The sequence below is a fragment of the Phocoena phocoena genome, chromosome 17, assembly GCF_963924675.1.
Source record: "Phocoena phocoena chromosome 17, mPhoPho1.1, whole genome shotgun sequence".
NCBI lineage: Eukaryota > Metazoa > Chordata > Mammalia > Artiodactyla > Phocoenidae > Phocoena > Phocoena phocoena.
This window is the reverse complement of record NC_089235.1, coordinates 62,475,246-62,501,638: the sequence shown is the minus strand read 5'-3', so window position 1 is coordinate 62,501,638 and position 26,393 is coordinate 62,475,246. Positions and strand designations below refer to the sequence as shown.

General features: G+C 39.4%; 1 protein-coding gene across 6 annotated transcripts in view; it reads right to left on the bottom strand.

Moving 5' to 3' along the window:
* COL14A1 (collagen type XIV alpha 1 chain) overlaps positions 1 to 26,393 on the bottom strand; it is a 229,033-nt gene that overhangs the window by 36,004 nt on the left and 166,636 nt on the right. For all 6 annotated transcript variants that reach the window (XM_065895394.1, XM_065895395.1, XM_065895397.1 and 3 more), the window contains 6 exons: positions 24,070 to 24,123; positions 22,502 to 22,597; positions 21,274 to 21,327; positions 20,844 to 20,897; positions 8,625 to 8,678; positions 7,817 to 7,888 (listed from right to left, as the gene is read on the bottom strand). In XM_065895394.1, the coding sequence (XP_065751466.1) occupies positions 7,817 to 7,888; positions 8,625 to 8,678; positions 20,844 to 20,897; positions 21,274 to 21,327; positions 22,502 to 22,597; positions 24,070 to 24,123 (384 nt within the window). The remainder of the gene's footprint in view (positions 1 to 7,816; positions 7,889 to 8,624; positions 8,679 to 20,843; positions 20,898 to 21,273; positions 21,328 to 22,501; positions 22,598 to 24,069; positions 24,124 to 26,393) is intronic.

Genomic DNA, 26,393 nt, shown 5'->3' with positions numbered 1-26,393 from the left:
CTTTTAGTTTTATTGATCTATCATTTCCTTCATTTTTTAAATTTATTTCTGACGTGATCTTTATGATTTCTTTCCGTCTCCTAACGCTGAGGTTTTTTTGTTCTTCTTTCTCTAATTGCTTTAGGTGTAAGGTTAGGTTATTTATTTGAGACATTTCTTGTTTCTTAAGGTAGGCTTGTATAGCTATAAACTTCCCTCTTAGAACTGCTTTTGCTGCATCCCATAGGTTTGGGGTCGTTGTGTTTTCATTGTGATTTGTTTCTAGGTATTTTTTGATTTCCTCTTTGATTTCTTCAGTGATCTCTTGGTTATTAGGTAGTGTGTTGTTTAGCTTCCATATGTTTGTATCTCTTACAGATACAAACACATTTTCCTGTAATTGATATCTAGTCTCATAGCGTTGTGGTTGGAAAAGATACTTGATATGATTTCAATTTTCTTAAATTTACCACGGCTTGATTTGCGACTCAAGATATGATCTATCCTGGAGAATGTTCCATGAGCCCTTGAGAAAAAAGTACATTCTGCTGTTTTTGGATGGAATGTCCTATAAATATCAGCTAAGTCTATCTTGTTTTATGTATCATTTAACACTTCTGTTTCCTTATTTATTTTCTTTTTGGATGATCTGTCCATTGGTGAAAGTGAGGTGTTTAAGTCCCCTACTATTATTGTGTTACTGTCAATTTACCCTTTTATGGCTGTTAGCATTTGCTGTATGCATTGAGGGGTTCCTGGGTTGGGTGCATGAATATTTACAATTGTTATATCTTCTTCTTGGATTGATCTCTTGATCATTATGTAGTGTTCTTCTTTGTCTCTTGTAATAGTCTTTATTTTAGAGTCTATTTTGTCTGATATAAGAATTGCTACTGCAGCTTTCTTTTGATTTCCGTTTGCATGGAATATCTGTTTCCCTCCTTTCACTTTCAGTCTGTATGTGTCCCTAGGTCAGAAGTGGGTCTCTTGTAGACTGCATATATATGGGTCTTGTTTTTGTATCCATTCAGTGAGTCTGTGTCTTTTGGTTGGAGCATTTAATCCATTCACGTTTAAGGTAATTATTGATATGTATGTTCCTATTACCATTTTCTGAATTGTTTTGGGTTTGTCTTTGTAGGTCCTTTTCTTCTCTTGTGTTTCCCACTTAGAGAAGTTCCTTTAGCATTTGTTGTAGAGCTGGTTTGGTGGTGCTGAATTCCCTTAGCTTTTATTTGTCTGTAAAGCTTTTGATTTCTGCATCGAATCTGAATGAGATCCTTGCCGGGTACAGTAATCTTGGTTGTAGGTTCTTCCCTTTCATCACTTTAAATATGTCATGCCACTCCCTTCTGGCTTGTAGAGTTTCTGCTGAGAAATCAGCTGTTAACCTTATGGGAGTTCCCTTGTATGTTATTTGTCGTTTTCCCCTTTCTGCTTTCAATAATTTTTGTCTTTAATTTTTTTTTTCTGTGTCTTATTTTTTGCGTATTTGATTACTATGTGTCTTGGCATGTTTCTCCTTGGGTTTATCCTGCCTAGGACTCTCTGCACTTCCTGGACTTGGGTGGCTATTTCCTTTCCCACGTTAGGGAAGTTTTCGTCTATAATCTCTTCAAATATTTTTTTGGGTCCTTTCTCTCTCTCTCTTCTCCTCTGGGACCCCTATAATACAAATGTTGGTGCATTTAATGTTGTCCCAGAGGTCTCTTAGGCTGTCTTCATTTCTTTTCATTCTTTTTTTTTATTCTGTTCTGCAGCAATGAATTCCACCATTCTGTCTTCCAGGTCACTTATCCGTTCTTCTGCCTCAGTTATTCTGGTATAGATTTCTTCTAATGTATTTTTCATTTCAATTACTGTATTGTTCGTCTCTGTTTGTTCTTTAATTCTTCTAGGTGTTTGTTAAACATTTCTTGCATCTTCTCTGTCTTTGCCTCCATTCTTTTTCCAAAGTCCTGGATCATCTTCACTATCATTATTCTGAATTCTTTTTCTGGAAGGTTGCCTATCTCCACTTCATTTAGTTGTTTTTCTGGGGTTTTATCTTGTTCCTTCATCTGGTACAAAGCCCTCTGCCTTTTCATCTTGTCTATCTTTCTGTGAATGTCCCTTCCCTTGCCTCTTGCATGTCTATTACACACACGTACATGCACACTTTTTGCATTGCAATTCCTCTTTTATCTATCTCTTCCACTCCACCACCAAGGTGCTACCCTAACCATCTCACACCAGTGCATTTGCAACTTCCTTCTAGCTGGCTTCTCTAACTAAAAACCCTCCCTTCCAGTTCATCCTCTACGCAACCACTAGTCTCATCCTCCTCAGATACTACCAGCATACGACTTAGAAAGCTCAGTGACTGTTGATTGATGGCAGCTGTTCCTCTATTCAAAAATCACTCAGTGATTCTTAGACATCCATGTGACAAAGTCAAAGTCCTCAAATTCAATGTCTCATTATTTAGCCCCATCTTCCCCACCTCCTGCTCATCAAAAGTACAACTTCTCATTCTCACAGACCTGGTCTAGTCAGTGTATAAAAACATTTGAAATGTGAGAAAGGTATTAAGCATATAGCTTATAAATTAGGTATCAACAATAGGAATATTCTAATGCAATACTTAGTTCAAGTATCACCTATCTGACACTAAATTTTTATTGTAGTATAGCTACAAGTCATTGCATGGATTTCTCTTCTCTCTGTGTAGATGGTAAGACCTCTAATACTGGGGACCATAACTTATATTACTTTATGTTTCCAAAACCACCTAGCCCATTTTTTGCATAAAAGAGTCACTCGAACATTCAACTAAGTCCAATATTAAATTTAAATATTTATTATAAATCTAGGACTGCTGCCTACTTCCTTTGCAAGCATTTGACACAAAGCAAAAACAAAAATCAGCAAAGAAAAATAAGTAACTCTTTCACATTTTTTTTGTGTGTGTGTGGTATGTGGCCCTCTCACTGCTGTGGCTTCTCCCGTTGCGGAGCACAGGCTCCGGACGTGCAGGCCCATCGGCCATGGCTCACGGGCCCAGCCACTCCGCGGCACGTGGGATCCTCCTGGACTGGGGCACGAACCCGCATCCCCTGCATCAGCAGGCGGACTCCCAACCACTGTGCCACCAGGGAAGCCCCACATTTTTAATATATTAAGAAACTGTTTGTAAGTACTAGTAGTTTAATACTCAAGATTTTACCATGTTCCAAGCACTGTCCTCGGTGTATTAACTCATTTAACTCTTATAACAGCCCTATAAAATGAACTCATTTAATCCTTGTAAGATTCCTATGAGATAAATATATTTATTCTTTATAAGAACCCTATGAGATATTACTTCCATTTTACATATAAGGGAAGTGATGTACTGAGAAGACAAATAACTTGCCCAAGGTCACAAATAAGAAAATGGAAAAGCTGGGACCTGAACCCAATCAGCTAAGCTCCAGAATCTGCACTCTCCCGAGTACACACTACTGCTGCCATGAAAGAGAACACTGCTCAACAAATTTGCTAGCCAGCATCATTTTTGTCAGTGAAGATAGTATTTTTCCTAATTAAATAATAATTTAAAAAGCAAACATATATCTCCCAAACCTCACAGCAGTCATTCAGAATTAGATTTTTGTTTTGTTTCGTTTTGTTTGTCTTTTTCGAGTGACTTATCATTTTGTTTGAGTCGCTTCTTATAATCTATTTTATCTTGAATATTTTTGTTTCTGAACCAATGTATTCTTTGATATTTCCATTGCTAGCTATCATTTATTAAGTTATCTTGTCTGAAATGCTTGAAACTTAGAAAAAGAAACTACAGGGACTTCCCTGGTGGTCCAGTGGTTAAGACTCCACGCTTCTACAGCAGGGGATGCAGGTTCGATCCCCTGGTTGGGGAACTACGATCCTGCATGCCACGCTGCACAGCCAAGAAAACAAAAGAAGAAGAAGAAAAAAGAAAAAGAAACTACCATGCAAACCTGAGTGATAAGGTAAATGGACAGCATCAGCTGTGGGCACCTTCCGGTATATAGGGATGGATGTATTTCACTGGGCATGAAATTCCTCAAACTCAGTCTCACAATGCTTGTTACTAAGTAGCTGCAGGACATAGCTAGGCAGTCTCCAAGAAAGATCCATTTAGTGAATATATCTGAATGGCAAGAAATTATTTTTTATTCCAACTTCTCTGACATTTTTTCTTTGATTTTTGCAAAGTAAAACAAAAACAAACTAAAAACTCCTGAGTGAGTTAAGGTTCATAACTCCACCAAAGTATGCTTTGAGGGAAAACACACATTCCCTGTACATGTAGGCGAGAAAAAGTGGCACATTTCCCTTTAATTTCAGGAACCCTTGAAATGTAAAGAAAAGAAAATACAGTAGCTACATTCATAGATTCACAGAATTTTAGTCCTGAAGGCAAGAAGAATGATCTTACGGTCCAAGCTCCAAATATTAGATGTCTGCTAACCAAAATCAAAACATCCCTCATTCGGCTCTAAATGTCTCCCACATCTGACCCCCAATCTGTAAGAATAACCTTCTCATACTCACCTGAACATCAGCCTAACTGGAAGGCAATCATACCTTCATTCTTTCTTTTAACAAACACTTATTAAGTACCCTCTATGATACTGAGCTGGGGTCTAGGAATCAGAACATGAGTATGATAAAACTTCTGCCCTCAAGGAACTCTCCTTTCGCGGAGAGATGGACATCAATAGTTGAAATGAAGTCTCTCAGCCTGAGGACCTGAGGGTGGCCTCACACAGGAAGTGCACAGTTTAAGAGAGATAATAGCCAGAAGCTCACCAGGTGGAGAAAGGAGGAGAAAGCAACCCAGACACATGGAAGAGCATCCCCAAAAGGCAAAAAAAAAAAAAGTGTGAAACAGGATGGCATATATTGGGGGAGCTTTAAATAATCTGGGGTGACAACTCCAAGGGATGTTGTCATACCTCCAAGAAAAAGGATGATGCCAGATCAAGTCGGAGGGTAAAGAAAGGGCCCATCGTCAAGGGCTACGTATATGTGGCTGAATATTTGGGCCCTATCCCCTGGTGACAGGGATCCACTGAGGAGATTCAAGCCAGGAAATGACACAACATTTCTCCTGCAGTTCTCCTGCAAGGGGAGATACCATATTTTAGCTTATGCTTAAGCCTCAGGTAGGAATTATGACCACAACAGCATTAATGCCCATTCTGTCCTGGGAAGTCAGCAGCTAAAAGCAGGGTTCATGAAAGTAAACATTTTCCTGGCACCGACTATAGGAAACACACTGCTCTTTTCAGTGGGGTGGTGTGTCTTTCTTGGTCTCTTTCCCTCCCGCCTTCCTAGACAGACATCCATGGGAAATCAATCAAGGCCTTTACACCGTGACACTGAGCCTACTTTACTAAACACGCCAGTCTGGCAGCCAGTAGGCATATGGCTCCTCCCAGCCCAAAGCACAGGGAAAAGTCTGGGCTGGATGGTTCAGAGAACAACTGGCTTTTGAGAGAATACGCAGTGCTGTCTCTGATATAAATGCCACCATCACTGGCCCTTTTCTGTTGATTTATAACAATAGAAGATAATATTATTAACGAGTGTTTTATTTCCAGGAAAAAATGTATTGCTATTTTTCTATGCCCCATATTTAAAGTCTATTCTAGAGCTACAAAAGGCCAGATGGATAAGCAGGGTGGGGTCCTACTTACCTAATGTATTTCATATCTCACTCTACTCCTCCCTCACCCCACTGTTCTCTCCCAAGTACTCCTAGAGCCTGTTCTTTCCTATTGCATTCCATCCCTCTGCGGTTAGGGTCAACCCAGCTTGGGTTAAGGGAAACTGCACAAATACATTTGTTTATTGTCTAACCAAGTTAAACCAGTGTTTCGGTTTTTTGTTTCACCTTAAGGTGCCTCAAAGTCTTTGCTATCCTAAAACTTGTCATGACTTTCTGAGAAAAAGATTTAGTATACACTGTCTCTGAGACTTCTTTCCCAGAACCCCTTGCTCTCTGAGCCCTGCTGACATATTCTGGAACTCTTGTTTCCTGGAGCACATTTTGGGAAGTGGACTGAAGCCTGGTAGCAGAGATAACAGAAAAAGATGTGTGAGGATAAAGCAATCAAATTTTCTTCTGTGACCCATTAGCAACTTGATATGAAAAGAGGAGATCTAAAAGGGTTTTGCACCATGACAGTGTATTTATCTTCCATAAGTATATGGCTTTGTAAAATGACAACTAAGGAGAGCTTTATTTGAGTGTGCAAATTAGGATGTGTTTGCTAAAATCTGGAGGCATTTTTTTATGTTCATGTCTTATGTGTGTTTGTGTACCTGCATATGTGTCATGTGAATCACAGCCTAGAATAGGACCCTGAGGGCAAAATCAGTTTATTGAAATGGGTTTCAAGAATAAAGAGTGACTATCTGAGTAGCTAGAGGGAGAGAGTTTCTTTCTGAATGAGAACCAGTGTTTCTGTTATGCCTTCTTCAGTGTGGTAGGCAGAAAAAGGCCCCTGAAGTGTTCATGCCGTAATCCCCAGAACTTGTGAATATATTACTTTATGTGGCAAAAGGACTTTGAAGTGTGATTTAGTTAGGATCTTGAAGTAATGTAGGGAGATTATCTAGGATTATCAGGGTGGCCCAAATGTAATCACATACATCATTCAAAGCAAAGAAACTTTCTGGGCTATGTTTGGGGGAGATATGATTATGGAAAAATGTTCAGAGAGATGCAACACTGCTGACTTCAAAGTGGGCCACAAACCAAGGACGGTGGGAAGTCTTTAGAAGCTAGAGAAGGCAAGGTAATAGATTCTCCCCTAGAACTTCCAGAAAGGAAAAGCTGACACCTTGATTTTAAAACCCAGTGAGACTATATCAGACTTCTGACCTACAGAACTGTAAGATAATAAATTTTTGTTGTTTTAAGCCCCTAAGATTGTGTTAATTGTTATAGCAGGGAGTAGAAACCGACTTCATTAACCTCTTCTACCCTCACCCTTCAGATTTCACTGTTCCATGAATCCTTAGCACATCTGCAATGTGTATACATTGACACTTCTCAATTGCTTTAGTTTATGGATACAGATTTGGTACCTCGCAGATAATATCAGAAGGCTGACTAATAATTACACCCAGAAGGAACAATTTGCAAGTCGCAGAAGATGCCAAGTGTGCCTTTGGAGGCTGTACTTCAACAACCTTATTTTACAGATGAGGAAACAGGCCCAGATAAGCTCATCTGTTTCTCCCCCATCCTACCCCTACCCCCTCCACTGATCACATTTAAGCACCAACCTAAGAGATTAGAAGCACAAAAATGGGAGGTAATTAGTTCCATTCACTGGACCTTCATTTACACCACTATTCGTGAATGTGTGAGTGTGTGTTTTAATGGCAAAGTCTGTCTTTCTTGCAGAGTTTAGGAAAGAAAAATCTCTTCCCATTTTCACTAATCCTGGACTTTCTCTGGCCTTGTATTTCTCACCCAGGACACAGGCCTAGTTAACAGATAGTATTGTACCCAGTCCCTGTAAAGATGGCATTGAGTTGACTTAGCCAAATACAGAATAACAAACAGTGGAAATATATATAAGCAGAAGCTTAGCTGCAGATGATCCCCTGTTGGGACCATTTGTCTTTAGCCATGATATATGCACGGTCTGATCTTAATCTTTATCCTAGGAGATTCTCTGTTTTCCTCATGGATTCCCACAGAATCCAGTCCTGAAAAATACATCTTGACCTAAGAAGATGCTGTAAATTTAAACAGATAAATAAACCAGAGGGATAACTGGGCAACCATCCTGACTGGCTACAGTCACATACTCACAGGTGGTCCGAGGGCGCCTTGGGGTCCCATGCTTCCTGTGATTCCTGGGACTCCAGGGGCTCCGGGAATGCCCTAATAGAAAGGAATACGGAGCAAAGGTGAGGACTCACTCATTCTCATCGAAAACAGCTAGCTCTCAAGAAAGAGCAGCAAGCATGCACAGTTAACCTCACCTCCCCGCCCAACACCAAGTCTTCAGGATTCACTGCTCATTCCTGTTTCCAACTAACGTACCACAAAAGTAAGGAAGACAGTTTTGGAAAAGTCTCCACTCTGTCGGTTAGATGTAGTTCTTTCAAATTCAAGCCTTTTTTATATATAGTAGTGACATTTACACACCACTATATAGAAAATAGATAATCAACAGGGACCTACTGTAGAGCACAGGGAATGCTACTCAATACTCTGTAATGGCCTATATGGGAAAATAATCTAAAGAAGAGGGGATATATGTATACGTATAACTGATTCACTTTGCTGTACACCCGAAACTAACACAACATTGTAAATCAACTATACTCCAATAAAAATTTAAAAAGAAAAAATAATTCAAGGCTTATCTGTGTCTAATAAAAGTAAATCAATGCAGGTGATCTTATGGCAAAGTGGCTCAGAGGTAGAATAATCAAGCCACATGGATACATGATTTTTTAAGGATGTTTTAGGAAGAGCTCTGTACCAAGGGATGAGTTGTTACATATAGCAAAGATGGCCGCCAAGGTGAAAGGTTTGGCAGAAGAAAATCTCATAAAAGAGATGAATTGCTTTAAAGCAGTACTACATCCCAGTAGTTCCTGGAAATACTTACAATTGGCCCTGGTGGTCCCGGAGGGCCAGAGGATCCATCCTTTCCAGGAAAGCCCTGGGGGAAGAAAAACATGGTGTGTCAACTATGCAGTTGCTTTACATGGCTTTCAGAAAAGGTGCACTTAATCCCATTCAATATCTGGGGGCAAGTCCTGTCATTTACTCTGGACTTCCAAGGATTCACTGCTTTTATACCCTTCACGGGAATTGTTCTTGGCAAAGACTTTTGTGTCTGTTGGCTCTATGAAATTGTCCGATGTAAGAATTTTAGGTGTAAGAGATACCACTTACAAACATAAACAGGAACTTGTTTCCAGAAAGTGTTTTTTTATTAAACTAAGCATAACAAGTGAGAAGAGAGATCAATTCTGGTCATTAATGACCAGCCAAAAAGACGAATTAGTGTCTTTCTGGACCTAAGGGAGTTTGGGGCAGGGAATCCCTATCACAGGAATCTATATTACAAATTAGGAGTATTACAATATCTGCAACTCTACAGCTCTTCAGGAGCTGCCTGGGGGAAACTGGGGGGATTTCCTGCTGTAATGATACAGTTTCCACTGCCGAGCAGGTTTACTGAATGTGTGTACATGTTTGCTTCCCATTCCATGATGGAAGAGTTTAAGGCAGAAAGAAAACAATGTTCCTTATAAAAGTATCTTCCTCAATTATTGAATGTGTATGTGCATGTCGTTTTTATGTGAACGTTAAAAAAATAGAACAGCTGGAGTGACTTACTCTCAAAAGGTTGTAGTTCTTAACTGTGGGTGCTGGTCCTTCCAATGCAGTTAAAAACATGAGAAAGGATCTTCAATCTGAATTTTATAATAAGTTTATAAAATTTTGTTCAAGACATTACTTTCTACTACATGGAGAAATGGACTTTTCATCTTGGGATTTGTCCCCTACTAGAATAACCCATTCTCATCTCAAGTCAACTCAAACCAACATCTCCTGGCTTCCTTGCTGCCTCTCCCAATTCCCTTTCTGAAATGTGTGTCACTTTTCCAGTGAGCTGTCTTTTCCATTAATCTGGCTCATGAAAATCCTTCTCCTTAGGGGCCCCCATCCACATTCACATTATGTCTCCTTATGTCAAGGTATCAAATAAAAGAGAGTCAAGATGAGGCTGGATGAAAGGAAATGGTGTGAGTTGGGAGAAAAGGTACGAAATGAAAGATGGCATGAAGAGGGGGTAGGATAGTAAAAGCAATGGTCAGCAAGGCCCTTTCATCATGCTCTCAAGCTCGAATACCAGCAAGTCTTAAAACCAGCTAAGGCAGAGGATTCTAGAACCCAGCAATCTTGATGGTTTTCCTTTTCTGCCTGGGCACATTATGAGGTAACATCTCCCAGCCTCCTGTTCCAGCAATTCTGTTAGAGCCATGGGGCTGAGTTCTGGCCTGTGGAAAGGGGCCAATTCCACTTCTGGTTCATAAAAATTTCCTATGGGTAATCCTCCACTTTCTTTTCCCCTTCTCTAACAACTTCAGGGCCCACATGTTGAAGATCAAAGTGTCCCAAGACGGAAAGACCTTGAGTCCCTAAGTGACTGTATGGATTAGAGACTAGCTCCACCCCACAGCCCCACTCCTCTACCTGTTCTGTCGACAGCACTGGCTGTGACCAAACAATAGACTTTATTTCATTTCATTTCATTTATTTTTTTTAATTGCTTGAAACCACTGAGATTTTAGGGTCTTTGTTATAACAGTTATCCTATACTAATATAAAGGCTAGTGGTTTTTTTCTCTACTACTCCTATTCATTCACTTTAGTTATTCATTCAAAAATATTACTAAGTCAGAAAGCTTCAGTGATAGGCCCTGATACAGATTAAATTACACACACACATACATACATACATACATACACACACACACATACATCCTTCTTTGGATCTGCTAGCTAAACAACAAAAATTAATACTGACATAGGTTGAAAGAAATTATTTTACATGGAGTTTAAATACACCATATCCAGGAAGAGGGTGTAAAAAAATCAGAATATGTAAAAGAAAAACAGAACCTTAGAACTCCTCCAGCCCAACTCCCTCATCTGGTCAGTGAGAAAATTTAGGAGGCCTTACCATTAAAAAAATTTTTTTTTAATCTACTATTATTTTCTAGATGAAGTTCACATACCAAAAAAAGGGACTCTGAGCACATAGTCAATAATTTAAGAAGACATTTTTCAAAGGACATCATTTGCTTCCTGCCTTAAAACTCTTCCAGCACTGGAGGGGAAGCAAACACACACTCATGTGTAAGGCCACATATGACACACAGCCAACACCATGGCCCAGCAGTCAAAAGTATAGCATTGCTGCAGGAAGCCCTCCCTGACTCTTTTCCAGGCTGTGTCCAGAGAGGAAAAAAAAATCTCAAAAACAAGCAAGGGCAATTTTATTCAGAGTGAGGCAAGCCATGTCATACTCTGAAAAGAAAACTGTATTATTCCAAGGAAGACCTGCAGGAAATAATACATTGACTCCTCTCTCCCAATCATGTTTACAAAGCAATGATCTGTCAGCGCTCTCCTTCATCGTGGCTCTGGAAGGATGCTCTAGAGAACAGTTTTGAATTCACTTGATTTACAGACACCATGCGTGTATCACCTGGAAGCGAAGAGGATGAAATGTCGTTCTTATATAGGAGCTAAATTTGGCCGAGAGGCTATTGCTTCTGTGTGATCAGATCAAAAGAAGAGACTACATGTTTTATCACTCTGTGTTCTTCCACCGAAAGCACATCCTCAGAAGCTGCGATTTCTCTTTTTCTTTTTTTGAGGGCAGAAATCATGTCTTATTCACCGTTCCTTTGCTAATTCCTCCCTAGCACATGGTTGGCACAAAATAGGTACTAATAAAAAGTTAAATTTGAATAAAATTGAGGCACCTGGAAGAAGTGCTCTGGTTATCATGTATAAAATACATTTATCATTTATAAAATAAATAAATATGATTCGCAGGTATAATTAGTCCGGAAAAGCATAGGGTGGGCTGAGGGGGTGGGGGATGCCAATCTTATCCGTCTTTGCTCTTGAACCCTCCACAAGCCTGGAGGAAAGGGATCGGGAGTTATCTAGCTCAGAAGTTGAAATTTCATTTCAGTGACTATCTGAGAGGTGTTTTCCTAGAAGCAGACTGGGTTGTTGTTCCTTTGATTTATAGCGGGAGTGTTCTTGGGAGAAAGCTTTTAGGTATGAAGGAGGCAGGAGAGTGCAGACAGAGAGGTTAGGTTAGAATTGGATTTAGCTAAGACTGGCTTCAGTCTGACCCCATGGGGAGCTCTGGAGTGTGAGTTACACCTCAGAGTTGACCTACCACAAGGTTTTATATACCCACATCAGTTAGTCATTGACTGGGGCCAAGGTGGCAGTTCCATGGGTAGCTCTCTGTAGAAGAGGTAACTGAGTTGTTAGCAGTCAAACCCACAGCAGCTGGGGGATGGAGTACACCTGCCAGGTAAAGGGGCTCTGACCGGGGCACCAGTAGCATCCATTCCAGTGCATTTTACTCTAGCTCTTTCGTTCATGGAATGTCATGAACGACTGCACATTTTTACATATAACAGTTGAAGAATAAAGGCGTTCTTAAGGGTACTGTGAGTTTCCTGTTTCTCTCATTCCAAATTAAAATTTACTTGCTATACCTGGTTATAATTAAAAGGATGTTAGGCTCCATATTATTTTAGAAACATTATCAAAGCCCTTTTTCCCCCAAATCTCTTCCTAACCCTAAAAAAGTTCACAGTTTCATCACATAGTTTTATTTTATAACTTTTGAATCACGCTTTAAATTTATCTTTGAAAGATTTGTTTTACTTGTAAGCCTCACATCTGTCACATTACTGAAACATATTTGCAGAACTACTATGTGCTGGGCATTTTGCTAGGTTTGGGGTAGACAATGATGAACAAGACAGTTTCTTTTCAAGGAGGTGACGGTTTTGAGAAAAGTCAACAATTGAAAGTAAATGACAATGAGCTATGATGATGGACTAGAAGATTCCATGGGAACATGCAGGAAGGGCACCTAATCCAGGTGTGGGGTTTCACAGGAGAGGTGGATTTTAAGTCAAGGGATCCAGGATGGTTGGGACACTGTATCACTCTCCCTGCTCAGGTACCACTGCAGCATCCACATTACAGCCCATCCTCACATGCCAGTCAGCTCTTTATATCAAAGCAATAAACTTGATGAAAAGAAAAACCACGTAAAATGTGTGCATTTTACGTGGCAAAATAATCGGCAAATTCTAGCTTTGCGATTCAGCTTCACTTTAATCAAAGCCAGCTGAATGGTTTTCAGCCCTAAACAGCTAGAAATGGGTTTGCACTTCCCCAAACATTTCTAGATCTATAAATTATCCATTTCATATCAGGAAGCCAATCTCAGTACATGTGTGTTTGCGGATTAAGCACCCTCATAAAAAACAGAAAACTTTAATTAGGCAATGAAGAATGTATATTAGGGGATAGAAGATTAAACAATAAGCATAATGTGGGAATTCACTTAAACCGATACGTTTATTTTTTAAAGCGCATAAAATCAGCCACTTACAAACAGGGGTGTTTTATGACGTGAGTAGCTCCAATCATTTTTCCTTCTTGAGATTCCCACCTCAAAATATTAATATGCACCAACAACCCACATTAAAAATAATTTTTGCTATAAAAACTTGAAAGGCTTTTTATAATTTTTTTTGAAAACATGTGGCTCTGAGCAACTTATTAAGTTATGGTGGGCTATGATTTATCAGCAAAAGGAAATCTATCCAAAATGTGTCTTCAAAAATCACTGATGTTTGAATAAATACTAAATTTAACCATGGTTGAAGTTAGCAAAGTGTAATGTTTTACAGACATTTAACTAATTTATTAATTTTCATTTTTTTGGTTTTCTTTTCCATACACTAGAGCAAACACATATGCTTTTTTTCAGGTGGCAAGCACTTTTTGTAGGCTCTTAAAAAGTTTGTAGTTTCAAGGTACTGTGTCTATGGCATCTAAAGGATGAAACAGATGTGCCCACAAAGTGTGTTGTAACTAAAGTTAGAAGCTAGAATATTTATGTTTATGTAGATAACAGAAATAGCACTCAGAGCTAGTGACTCAGTTATGATATTCACCATCCATGCCTTCTTTGAAGCCTGCAAGGGTGGACCACGGACACGAACCGTAATTAGCAGTAAGACAGCCAATTGTTAAGGTCCTTTGACGAACACCACACTCTCAGGTAGAGTGGGATCTGTAAGCAGCTGGCATCTGATGAGTTTGTTGAAACGGAACAAACTCAAGCAATGAAGACTAAAGACACACTTGAAGAAACCCCATCTGCACAATTTCAACCCTGAGAGCAACGGCAAGAGACCAGCGTGGCAGTCAGCCATGGGAAATAAGGCTTTACTTGCAACTAAGGATTAAAACCAACCACCAGATTAAGAGGCCAAGGGGTAAAAAGCCACAGACTCTGTAAACACTGGCCCAGGTTAGAGGTCCAAGATCAGTCCTGAGTGTGCTACTATGTTGAGTCACACTGGGGAATTTTCAGTTTCACACACACACACACACACACACACACACACACACACACCACGTATGTGTGTATATATATGTTTATATATACACATATTTTATATATGTACACAATACACTACTTTTTTAATGTACAAATATATATATATTACATATATAAGTTAAATGTATATATAGAAATATAAACGTGTATAGTTTTAGTAACCTGCAATGGTGACTTCAGTGAATTACAACCACAGCAATATTCTACCCAAGAAACTACTTTGATACACAAAGGGCTTAACATAATATACTATCCAGTGATTCTAAAACCTAGCTGATTATTAGAATCATTAAGCTTTTTTTTTTTTTTTTTTTTTTTGCGGTATGCGGGCCTCTCACTGCTGTGGCCTCTCCCGTTGCGGAGTACAGGCTCCGGACGCGCAGGCTCAGCGGCCATGGCTCACAAGCCTAGCTGCTCCGCGGCATGTGGGACCTTTCTGGACCGGGGCATGAACCCGTGTCCCCTGCATCGGCAGGCGGACTCTCAACCACTGCGCCACCAGGGAAGCCCTCATTAAGCAGGGAAGCCCCCATTAAGCTTTTTTAAAACTATACATGCCTAAGTCATACCCAAGACCTTTTGTATCTGAATCTCTGAGGCAGAAGCTCAGGAATCTGCATATTTAAAAAAACAAAACAAAACACAAAACAACAATTTGGTCATTTAAGTTGTGGAACTGCTGGTTTACAAATATAAAAATGTCTCGCCTAACCCCAAGGGACAGCGTTAGAACCAGAGTGCAAGACAGATAGCATTTGTACCCTATGCCCCAAGAGAAGCATCTTTAAAGCCAGTAATAACATGACACTAATTTCCTAAGTAACAGTTCTCTCCTCGGATGGGCCACTATCCAAGTAAAAGTGAAAAGTAATCACAGAAACATATTCTTATGTGTGAACAATCAATTTCTACTTCCTCAAGAAAGTAACCCAAACTGGGTTCCTTCTCCACAAAAAAATGCTGGGTGAGATATCTTCAGTGACGGAGTCCTTCTTATTCATATTTTTACTGGAAGAGTTGCCCATATGAACAAAATCCCACTTTACCCTTTAACATAATTTTGTGGAAGGAAAGAGTGCAGTGTTGGGGCCTGGGAGTGGATTATAATCCTGGCTGCAATGCGTGCTTGCTGTGTGGCATTGTTTGAGTTACTTCAACTTTCTGAGCTTCAGATTCTTTGTCTATATAATGCGGTAACAGTGCCTAGCATTCGTGATTATTCTGAGGATTGGAGAACATAACATTTGTAAAGCACTGCACTTAGTCAAGAATCAATGACAGTGGCCGCTGCCTTTTTTATTAAAATAATCTGCCAAATCCCAATTGCATATACTGTCATCACTGTGGTTGACTGGGAGAATGTTTTCCTGGGATTTTATAAAAACCCATTTAGATCCATGAAAAGGAAAATCGTATCATTCTCTCCACTAGCTTTGTGATGAGTTTTACATTTCCTCTTCTGGAGGAAGGAAGATACTCAAGGGGATAATTATCATGAATCTTAGTATTTAATAAAACAGTCCTTAGATGAATCTCTCATCATAGCTTGACATTTATGATAGGAATTAAATCCAGATCGTTGACTCAAGTTCAATTTTTCAAGTATATTTTAAGTCCAACTTGCTTTGATGAAGTGGGACATTCATCACAAGTATGGCCTTTGTTTACATCAAACCCACATAAAAAGGAAGCATGTTCCAAACGCCCTTTCAATGTGGACTCCAAGAAAATTAAACAACAAGCCACTTGCTTTTTCTTTAGACTTTTTTCACAGTTCATTAAAATCTTCTAAGGTGCCTTAATAATGTTAAGGACAGGTATTATAAAATATTGCACTGTCCTGACTCATTAAGTCTACACTGAAAATAGTGAATACCTGTATCAGCTAAAGTTGAAATTTTATATAGAAATTCTTTATATGAATTAATTCCCACAATAGCTCTATGGAGTCGAATATTATTTTTTCCACTTCACAGATGAGGAAAGTGAGGCTTGGGCTTTTTAAGTAACTGGTTCAGTGTCATATGGCTAGGGTTCAAACTGAGGTCTGGCTAACTATCTAAGTCTCTGATATTTACCACTGGACCATCCTGCTTCTCGTAACCACACAAGTTCAGCAGAATTCATATGTAGAACTTTTTAAACAGTATTTCACCTTTTATAGATGAAAAAGGAAGGCTGTGGTTATGGCATGAAGACAGGAGAGGCAGGGAGCAGTAACTTGGGGGGAAGGAAGCATTCCAATTTCAGTTTACTTGGAATTTTAAAACTAACACCCTTGGTACAAAGGAGGAATTACTACCTTCCAGATGCCATACCATATATATCTCCTGGTCATTTTTATTTCTTGTCTCTCTGACTTTTTATAAAACCATAGTAAGAATTGGAAAATAAAAATAATTTTAAAAGTTTCTATTTGCAATGCTTGACAGAAAGCTGGTGGTCTTGGATATGAGTGAGCCTCAGAACTAGAAAAGAGGTGGTTTTTCCCTTCCTTTTCAGTTCTTTCTTTCACTGCTTATACTTATCATCCATGTCTTGCCCGTTTTTCCTGGTTTCTCTAAGGACCACCTGGGTGTCTAGGGTGGGGGATGAGAGATCCACCCTACATCAGAGGAACCCAAAGATCACAGGGTGGACCCTGGGGTCAGAGACACCAAGAAAAGAGGAAGGAGGCAAAAAGGGAGATGGCAAGATTGACAGTGGAAAAGAAAGATGAGACAAGGATGCTGTTGGCTGCAATGACTCAGAATGAAAACTGATGCCTGAATACATCTGGCTGTTAACTCTGCACTTGCACTGTTGCTTTATATGGTGTGGTGCTGCATTGTGCTCCACTGGCTTCCCAGCAAGAGGCTGAGACTGGTTCAGTGAAGAAGTCCAACTTTTGCTGGACTTGCTTATAGCCTGAGGCCCAGGATTGTCTCTACAAGTCAAAGATTCCCCTTGGGAAAAGCCAGAATAAGCTAGAAACATTAGAAAACATGTTTCCTGTTTAAAGAGGAGATGCTTAATCTTTTTTTTAGTCTCTGCTAAACTCTCCTTCCTTGTAGACTAAATGAATAAGTGACATTGGCACTGGCTCTGGGTAGGGGATGCTAACCTTTCCCTAAGCTAATAGTCAAGGTGATGGTTCTAGCTTTGGGCTATGAATTCTCAACAGTCTATAAGAAAAGACAATGATTAAAAAGAAAGAATGACCAGTAAGGAATAGCCCCTCACTCCTACAGCACACCTCACTCACCTACTCTCTGCAACTCTCCAAGGAGCTAGAAGCACTGATTGGACAACACCATGCATATTTATCCCAGCTTCCTCCTTCTTTGCCTTGAGTGGTCTTTACTCACTCAAGATCAGAGGAAATGAGGCACAGTAATGGGAAGTAATTTCAGGGCTTCGAGTAAAGAAAAGACAAAATAACCTTGTCTTCCTGATTCCCCAGACAGTTTTCTGGAATTAGTTTCTCAGGCATTTCAGCAGTAAGTTTCATCATCCAGTGTGTTTGCTCTCAGTCTGTTCTATGCCATGGTTGTTACTGTCATTATTATTACTTATAATTTATTATGATTATTACTACTACTATTATTATTTCCTTTCTGAATGCAACTTTGCCTTTTAGGATAGCCTAAGGCAGAGCAGGAATAATCTTAAGTGTCTGTCCTTAGCTCTCTTTCAGCAACACCCTCTCCCACAGCCTAACCAGAAAGAAGGAGCTCCATGTCTGAGATCTGTTCCTACCACTATGAAAGTTGGTCCTGGACCTCCAACTGTACAATCCTGCTAAATAACTATCTAATTGTTTTAGACCCTTTACTTTCATTAAGACCCCAGATACTTGACTAAACAGATCAGAGCCTCCTAAATAACTCTGTTTTCACCCATCTTTCCTCCCAGCTTGACTATTGCCGAAGAAGACCCATTGGTTTTCCTGGCCCCAGGGAAGAGTCATGGTCTTGATTCCACTTCCTCCTTCTATTTCTTCCTGGTAGATGATGTACAAATTGCCTCCTTTAGTTATTGAAAGTCTCTCCTGTTCTGGATATTTTCCTTCTGGAGGTAGTAATGAACAACTCTCTCTAGGCTGAGCATAGAACATGGCACATAGTACGTACTCAATTAAGATATGTGCTCAACTAATATCTTATTAAATAAGATGTTAAGATATTGAAAAAATATTGGGTTGGCCAAAAAGTTCATTCCCGAGCAAAATTTTGGCCAACCCAATATATAAGTGGTCCCTTCCTCAAGCAGGGCAGTCCCTTCCTCATGCTACACAATTCTAGGAGGCACCACTATATTTTATTCTGTGTTTTTGGCACCCCCTCAAATTGTACTCTGGAATAGTATTGCCCTCAATATCTTTTCTAAAGCAATTGTCACAGGATTTGCACAATCTTTTTTTTAACATGGCCCTATAAAGAAAGAGTATCCTCTGGAAACCAGTTTTAAAAAGCAATTCCATTCCCATCCAAGAATTTTTCAAAATAGGAATTAGAGACACTTGAAAGTTTTACCTCCAGATTGAGCGAGAGAGGGAAATAAAATCCATGTACATATATATTAACGCTTTATTATACTCTAAGACTTTTTATCCTATAGAATAAAACATGTTTGGAAGAATGGCAAAATATTTATAAAAAGTCTGCATTGGTGTATTGGTTTTAAGAAAATTCCAAACCCAAACGATCTAGACACTAATCCAATATGCTTGATTTGGGAGTTCCTTGCCAAGACTAGCCTCTACGCATGGATAAATCAAGTAAATTCACTGAACCAAATCTTTAGAATTGCTGTTTTCAGAGCTTCAGGAATCATGAAGGAATCTAGGTGTGTAACCACACAGGATTTTAGCCTAAGCCCTTTGCCAAAACATATAAATACTTTTAGACACTCCTTCCACATGTACAAGAGACCTACATAAATCTAACTTTTAGAGAATGCCTCTTTTAGATACCTTCACCTGGACATGCTTTACAAACTAATTCCATTTGATAGACAGAGACTAAACTGAGATTTTAAGCAAATGAAAGTTGGATGTGAAACCAAAAAAAAAAAAAAAACAACCCAACATGGAAGGAATTTAAATTCACACACCTACACTCCTATAGAAAAAATGATTTCCTTATTCTTGAGCAGTATAGCTAAAGGCAGCCTTGTTTGAGTAGAGAAGTGTGTCTTCCAGCCAATCGTTTGCTAACCTAGTGGGTTAGCTGTCCCCAGAAATACCAGGGAATGTCACCAAATGTGTTGTCCTTTACTGGGTTGGCTCTAAGTGGTGGACACTATATATAATTCAGTCTTGAGAGAAACTGTGCAGCTGCCCACATGTCTACATCAGTGTCCTTTTAAGGAAGACCAGCCTCTCTCCCTTGCTGAACATGTAATGACTTCCTATGGCCTTCCTGTTAAAGCTCAAAATCCTTGGTCTGAAAAAAAGATAGCTGTTGTGAGTTTGTTTTTACCACTTCAGTTTCATCTCTTTTTTTTTTTTTTTTTCCGGTACGCGGGCCTCTCACCGCTGCGGCCTCTCCCATTGCGGAGCACAGACGCGCAGCCTCAGCGGCCATGGCTCACGGGCCCAGCCGCTCCGCGGCACGTGGGATCCTCCCGGACCGGGGCACGAACCCGTGTCCCCTGCGTCGGCAGGCAGACTCTCAACCACTGCGCCACCAGGGAAGCCCCAGTTTCATCTCTTGACAATCTCTCCACACCTGTGTGCACACACGTGTACACTTGTGCACGTATACACACACACACACACACACACTGCAGTCTAATCTCCAGCCATACGGAACTAGGTTCAGAAATGGAAATGCCCCACGTACTCTTCAACTCCACTCCTTTATATGCCATATATGCTGTCCTCTCTACTTGCAATAGCTTTCCTTTCCTCATGTATCTGGCTAATTTCTGTCTCTCAGTTGAAATCCAGTCTGTATGGTGCCCCCTCTGGGAAGCTTTCCCTCACCCTCCAAGTCTGGCTTAGTTATCTATTCTTTGTGCTCCCACAGGGCTCTGTCAATACTCCCATTATAGCATATGTCTCTTATTTGGTTCTATTTCCCCCCAAAAGCTATAAACTCTTTGAGGACAAGAACCTCAACCCTGGCTCAGTGAAGACATGTTGACTAAACAAACTCTAGTTGTTAACTTGTCCCTCAGCCATCCTTATACTTTCTTTTATTGCTGTCCACTTGAACAGGAATTGATAATGGATGCATATTAAATAAATGGAGAATATTACAGAGAGTCATAATTACTAAATTCCAATTCATACGATTCTTGATTTCCTTTCGGTTTGCTCCTTGAGAATTTGAAACAACTGGAAAATCTGTTAGACCAACGCACGCTATTCAGGGTAAACTATATTCAGGTTACGGGAACATTCAGAAAGAGGTGTGGTTAATTTGGGAAGGTTTGATGAAAGTTTCTAGATTTTGAGGAAAGTTATAGACATGGAAGAATACCAGTTAAGGGAAACAGATGCAGGATTGGTAGAATGCAGATAGATGGGAGGAAAAAATAAAGAAAAAAAAAAAAAACACCTGGTGTGCCTTCCTTGCACAGAACTTGCCAACAGCAAGAGTGACTTGGTGAGAAATCTACTGTGCTAACGAGCAACCTTGGGCAAGTCCTTACCCTTTGGCCTGGTGAGCCATCACGTCCTGGTGAACCAACACCTCCTGGGATGCCCTAGATACAGCAAGGACAGGAAAATGGCAGAGTTATCAAGTTATCGAAACCAACTACCCTCTCACCCGGCTTCCCTGAAATAAATCAAGGCCTCCAAACAAACCTGATAGCATAAAGGTGAGGCCTTCCTGACTGAGCATTCAGAACCCAGAAGTTATTCACAAGAAGGAAAAGAAGTGTCCCCCACCAGGGCTCACCCAGGAGAGCATCAGTAGGACCTAAGAGGGGGCTGAAGTAAACGAATACACGCTAATGGTCCTTAGTGTAGAAACCACTCATTGCCAAGATCACAACTGACTTCAGAAGCTACAGTCTTCTTTCTTCTTGGCAAAGCTCTAGAGCTGAGAGCAACGGAATAAAAAAATAAAAGTAATACCTGTGGGCCAGGAAGTCCAGTCGCTCCTTTCTCTCCTTTTTCGCCTGGCATTCCCTGAACAACCAAAAGGACATGGGGTTAAGTTCACATAGGTAAATACGTAAACTCTCAGTCTTTTCTTTTTCTCCACTGACTCTTTTAACATTTCCAACATTAAATTGCTTTCACACTAACATCCAAATACAGCGTATTTCACTTTTCACATAAGCTACACCACCTAGGTAAGCATGTCTACAGACCAGAACGTTTATATAGCAGAATAGTTTAAACACAGTGTATAAAGTCTGATATGGCTAAGCTCATACTGTAAATATGTGAGGGGAGTTGAATATTTCAGTATTATTTATAGTTTAGATTTTACAGCTTGTATCTCTATATATTTTTGTTTTGTTTTGGCTAGAAATTTATAAGAATGGAAAAGCAAACACAGTACCTGACAAGTAGCAGGACCTCAACAAATAGTTAGTAGTAGTGATAGTGGTAGTAATTATACAAACTGGCATGTTAATGCTTTCTAAGATGTGAAAATAACTCTGGAAAAGACTTCTTAGCTAGGGAGACACAATCACATGCACAGAAAGATTGCTAAACATGTGCTTAATGGCATCATGCTTCAAATACTAATGACAGAGGTTGGTTTTTATTCCTTAAATCTAGATCCGTCTAGTGAGATCACTGAAAATCAGTGAGTGGGATTGAATTTGTTTTCATTGGTACAAACAACTTATACAAAGAAATGTGGCTGTAGAGAGTATACTGTCTATAATCTGAAACTCAGAGCGCCACACTTTGAGGCCTGTTGAGATAAAGATCATAATTAAATGGCTTTCATGGAGCTATTTCCACAAGTACTACAAATGCAAAATGAATAACTTAAATTTGTATAACATTTGTCACTTTCTAGATTTTATCATACCCCCTAAGGACTTAGTCAAACAAGAAAAAGGGCCATACATGTCAAGCCCTGCTTTCTTTTCTATAGACAAATTATCAGTGGATATAACTACTCCCTAGGCACATATCTGTTTGTAAAAGACCCCCTTCATTGAACAAAAAATTGGCTAATGAATGAAGTCTCAATTATTACTTTCATTTCTCCGTTCTTACTTTTAGGGGTTGGAAGAGGCTGAGGATCATTATCAAGGCACAGAAGACAAAAGTTCATTCTATATAACTCATGGAGAAGTAATAACAATAAAACCCGTCTGAATGTTTACACACAACTCACAGGCATTCCTTGAATGGACAGACCACTTGGTCCTTGGGGTCCAGGAGGACCCTGAGGTCCCGGAGGGCCTGTTTCACCCCGAGGGCCATCTGGTCCCTGGAAGGCAAGAAGTCATCCCAAAGGTAAGTTAAACCCTCTGGTACCCAGAAATATCTGCTACCCAGATATTTCTACTTACGGCATTTATAATTTATTTCATTAACTGATTTTTCCTAAGACATAAAACACTCATAGGATAACAAGACACCAAGCCTCAGATGATCCACCTCCCAGGCAAAGTGTCATCAGTAAACCAAAAGAGTAAACACACAGTAGTTGCTGCAACTTCATTTATTTATTTTTGCTTACATAAATAGGAACATTGTGCCAATTATGTGAGTAACTAGACGCCCACACTCCACAACAAACCCAAAAGATATAGGTGATACAAGACTACCCTCTTGGTTTGTGAAGGTTCACACCATCCAGCCGAACTATAGTCTCTCCCCCTTCACTACTGTGAACTATCTATCTCTGGGGCACTCGTCTGCATTTACTGAAGACATTGCCTCCCTTGTAGTGTATGAGATGGAGCCAAGACATCAAGTATCTGCCTGAGAAAATGTGTCACAATCTCAAAAAATAAAACAAAACAAAAAAAGAAGATATCTTATGGTCTGAGTTTTGAGCTGCATAGTACCTGATTAATTATCTTCAGCCTTCTTTCACTGACTTCTCCCCTGTACGCCTGCCCCCACCCTCCGCATTCGCTCTTACCTTGCTCTACTTGTTTCCAATTTTCTAGTAAAACAACATTGCCATGTTCTCTTCTCCGTGAATAAATACTATGCAATCACACATGACTGCAGGTTTTAAGAGTATGATGTGATCCAGTATAACTTTAAAGAAATGAATCTGGGGGCAGATGTGAAGAACCAATCAAAAAATCAAGCCACTGGAGCCAGAAGAACAATTAGATTTGCCAAAAGCCAGGTACAGGATGATGGGGCCTGAACTCAATTAGTGGCTGGGCTTCTGCCATCCCTTAGGGCATCTTCGTGCAAAGTAGAGAAATGTGTGCCTTGACATGGATTGGCACCAACTTGGTCCTCTTAGTTGGTGCCTTTGTACAGTGTACAACCTGAACCACCACATTTGGTGGCCTTGGGCAGTGAGAATGGAAAATAGAGCTGTGTGTTTGATTATACAGTACATGGTGGGAGGGGAGAAGGAGGAGGCTAAAACCTAAGAAATTACCTGGAGGACTGCTGCCTAGTTGTGATTCAGTGCTCCCTCGATACATCTTTTTTGCAGATAGAGGAAAAGAAGACTATATATGAGCAAGAACTGCCTAAGCAACTAAACCACTTGGAACACTGACACTCTATTTCTGACCCAGAAACCTTTCTTTTCACTTAAGTTACTAAATTTTTTTTTGAGGAGAAAACACAAGCTTCTAAGAATAAGGGAAAAGGCTTCAACACAACTTTCATAAAAACATAAGGAGCTTTAAACTGTGAAGGGTGAATATTACTTAACTCCAAAATTATATTATGGCTAGCGATGTGAAGAGGGAGAAAGAACGTTACCTTTGGGCCCAGGTCACCTTGTTGGCCCTTTGGTCCTCGGAGTCCTGGACCACCCTGGCAAACAGATGTTAAGTATTAGCACAAAGACAAATCTGAAAGCAATATATTTCATTCATTTTACTTAATAACATGGATTATGTAATTCTCATTTTGTATAAAAATGGTGTGTGTGCATCACGATCCTGAACGGGAAATCTACCCCCCGGATTCACCTTTTCCTGCTGATGATCGCACAATCTGAGCAAACGTTCTATGCAAAATCCCTTTAAATTAAAAAAACAAAAAGCTACAGGATCTTTTAATTGAGTGTGTAAGAGTACAGCTATTGATGACGCAAATAATAAAAATATACTGTTAATCTAAAATTAGGCGTGTCCTATACCAAGACTTTGAGATTAAATTATTTAATTAAATTGTAAAAAGCATATAAAACACTAACAATTTAATTTTCTTTATTTATACCGTAAAAAGCTAATTACATTAGTGTTTCTGAAACTTCAGGTATTTGCATTTTCCCCTCAAAATTTTTGTCATATTAATGCACTGCCTGTACTGTTATTTAATAGCATTTTCTTTATATACATACATACATATGTACACACATAATAAATATGTATATATGTGTATATGCATTCTTTGTAAACACATGCTTTGTATATGTGTACATACATGTATGCAAATATACTCTGAATATTTTTTAATTGACTCATATTTCACTTAAATCTATTTTGAAAGCAAATATTATGTACTATAGTAGATGGAAAAACATATATATACTTAAGCATATAAGTCTTAGTAAGTATATAAGTATTCTTATATACTTACTAAGAATATAAGATAAACCTAAAAATATGCTATAAATAATGTTGGTAAATTTAGCTAGATTTTGTTCCTAGTGAAGTCTGTGAGCAATTGGTTTGCTCTTTGCTAAAAAGGGGCATGGGTAAGTATTAGAAGGGTCATATGGGCACCAGTCTGAGAATATTGCTTTCACTTGAGCAGAAGGATGAAAAGATCATTGAAAATGGAATAGCTTTCTCACTATGTGAGTCCAGTTGATTTCTTGCTATGTCCATGACTACTGAAAATCATTTTGTGTACCATCAGGAAAACACCTGCATCACTTGGGAAAAGACTGGATCAGGTGATAGTTAAGGCTTCTTCCAGTTTAGCAATTACATTCACTCCCCTGCCCCCATCAATATTAGTTGGTTGCTTACCTTCCAGACTTTTAAAAAACAATTAAAAAATTGTGTTTTATGTATGTGTATCTATAGAAAATATTACCTATTATTAGTGTTTTTGTGGTATTCTTTGATATATATAGATTGCATATGTGACATAACACTTTACATATATTTTTTTTTTTTTTTTTTTTTTTTTTTTTGCGGTACGAGGGCCTCTCACTGTTGTGGCCTCTCCCGTTGCGGAGCACAGGCTCCGGACGCGCAGCCCCAGCGGCCATGGCTCACGGGCCCAGCCGCTCCGCGGCATGTGAGATCTTCCCGGACCGGGGCACGAACCTGTGTCCCCTGCATCGGCAGGCGGACTCTCAACCACTGCGCCACCAGGGAAGCTCTACATATATTTTTGAGTTAATATGTTTTTCCATAACATGACCAACTTATTCTAAATGAGTTGCATAGTTATCTGTACAATGGATAGTTTGTTTAACCATTCTTTCGTTATTGGAAATGGAGGAGTTTTGCCCACAATTTGTTGCTGTCTAAACGATACTACAATTAACATCCTTATACATGCCTGGAGTACAAACTTTAAGATTTAAGTACAAATGTTAATATCTAACATATCACCAAGTAGAATTTTCAATGAAATTTAATGGATAGGCAGATATATTGCCAAATTGTGCTCCAAAAAAACTGTGCCAATTTATTCACCTGCTAAGAGTCTGAGGGTCTCTGCTTCTCTAAACCTTATTAGCACTTGATATTGTTAAACTTTGCATTTTTATGAACCTGACTCGTAAAAACAATACCTTACTCCTATTTTAATTTTTATTTCCCTTAAAACTACTGTGATTGAGCATCTTTTCATAACATTTGTCCATTTACATTTTATTTCAATACAACTAACAATTTATATACTTCACCCAGTTTTCTATTGGGTTACAAGTCTTCTTCTCTTTAACGTACAGAATTCTTCATATATTTGGATGCTACATCTTTAACTGTTATAGGTGATGCAAACGTTTTTCCCAACTGTGGCAGACACGGTTGGTTGACTATCAAAGAGTCTTTTCTGACTCCTTTCATTTTTCCAGCTATAAAGACAGATTTGCTTGCTCAGCCTCCTTTGAAACCAGG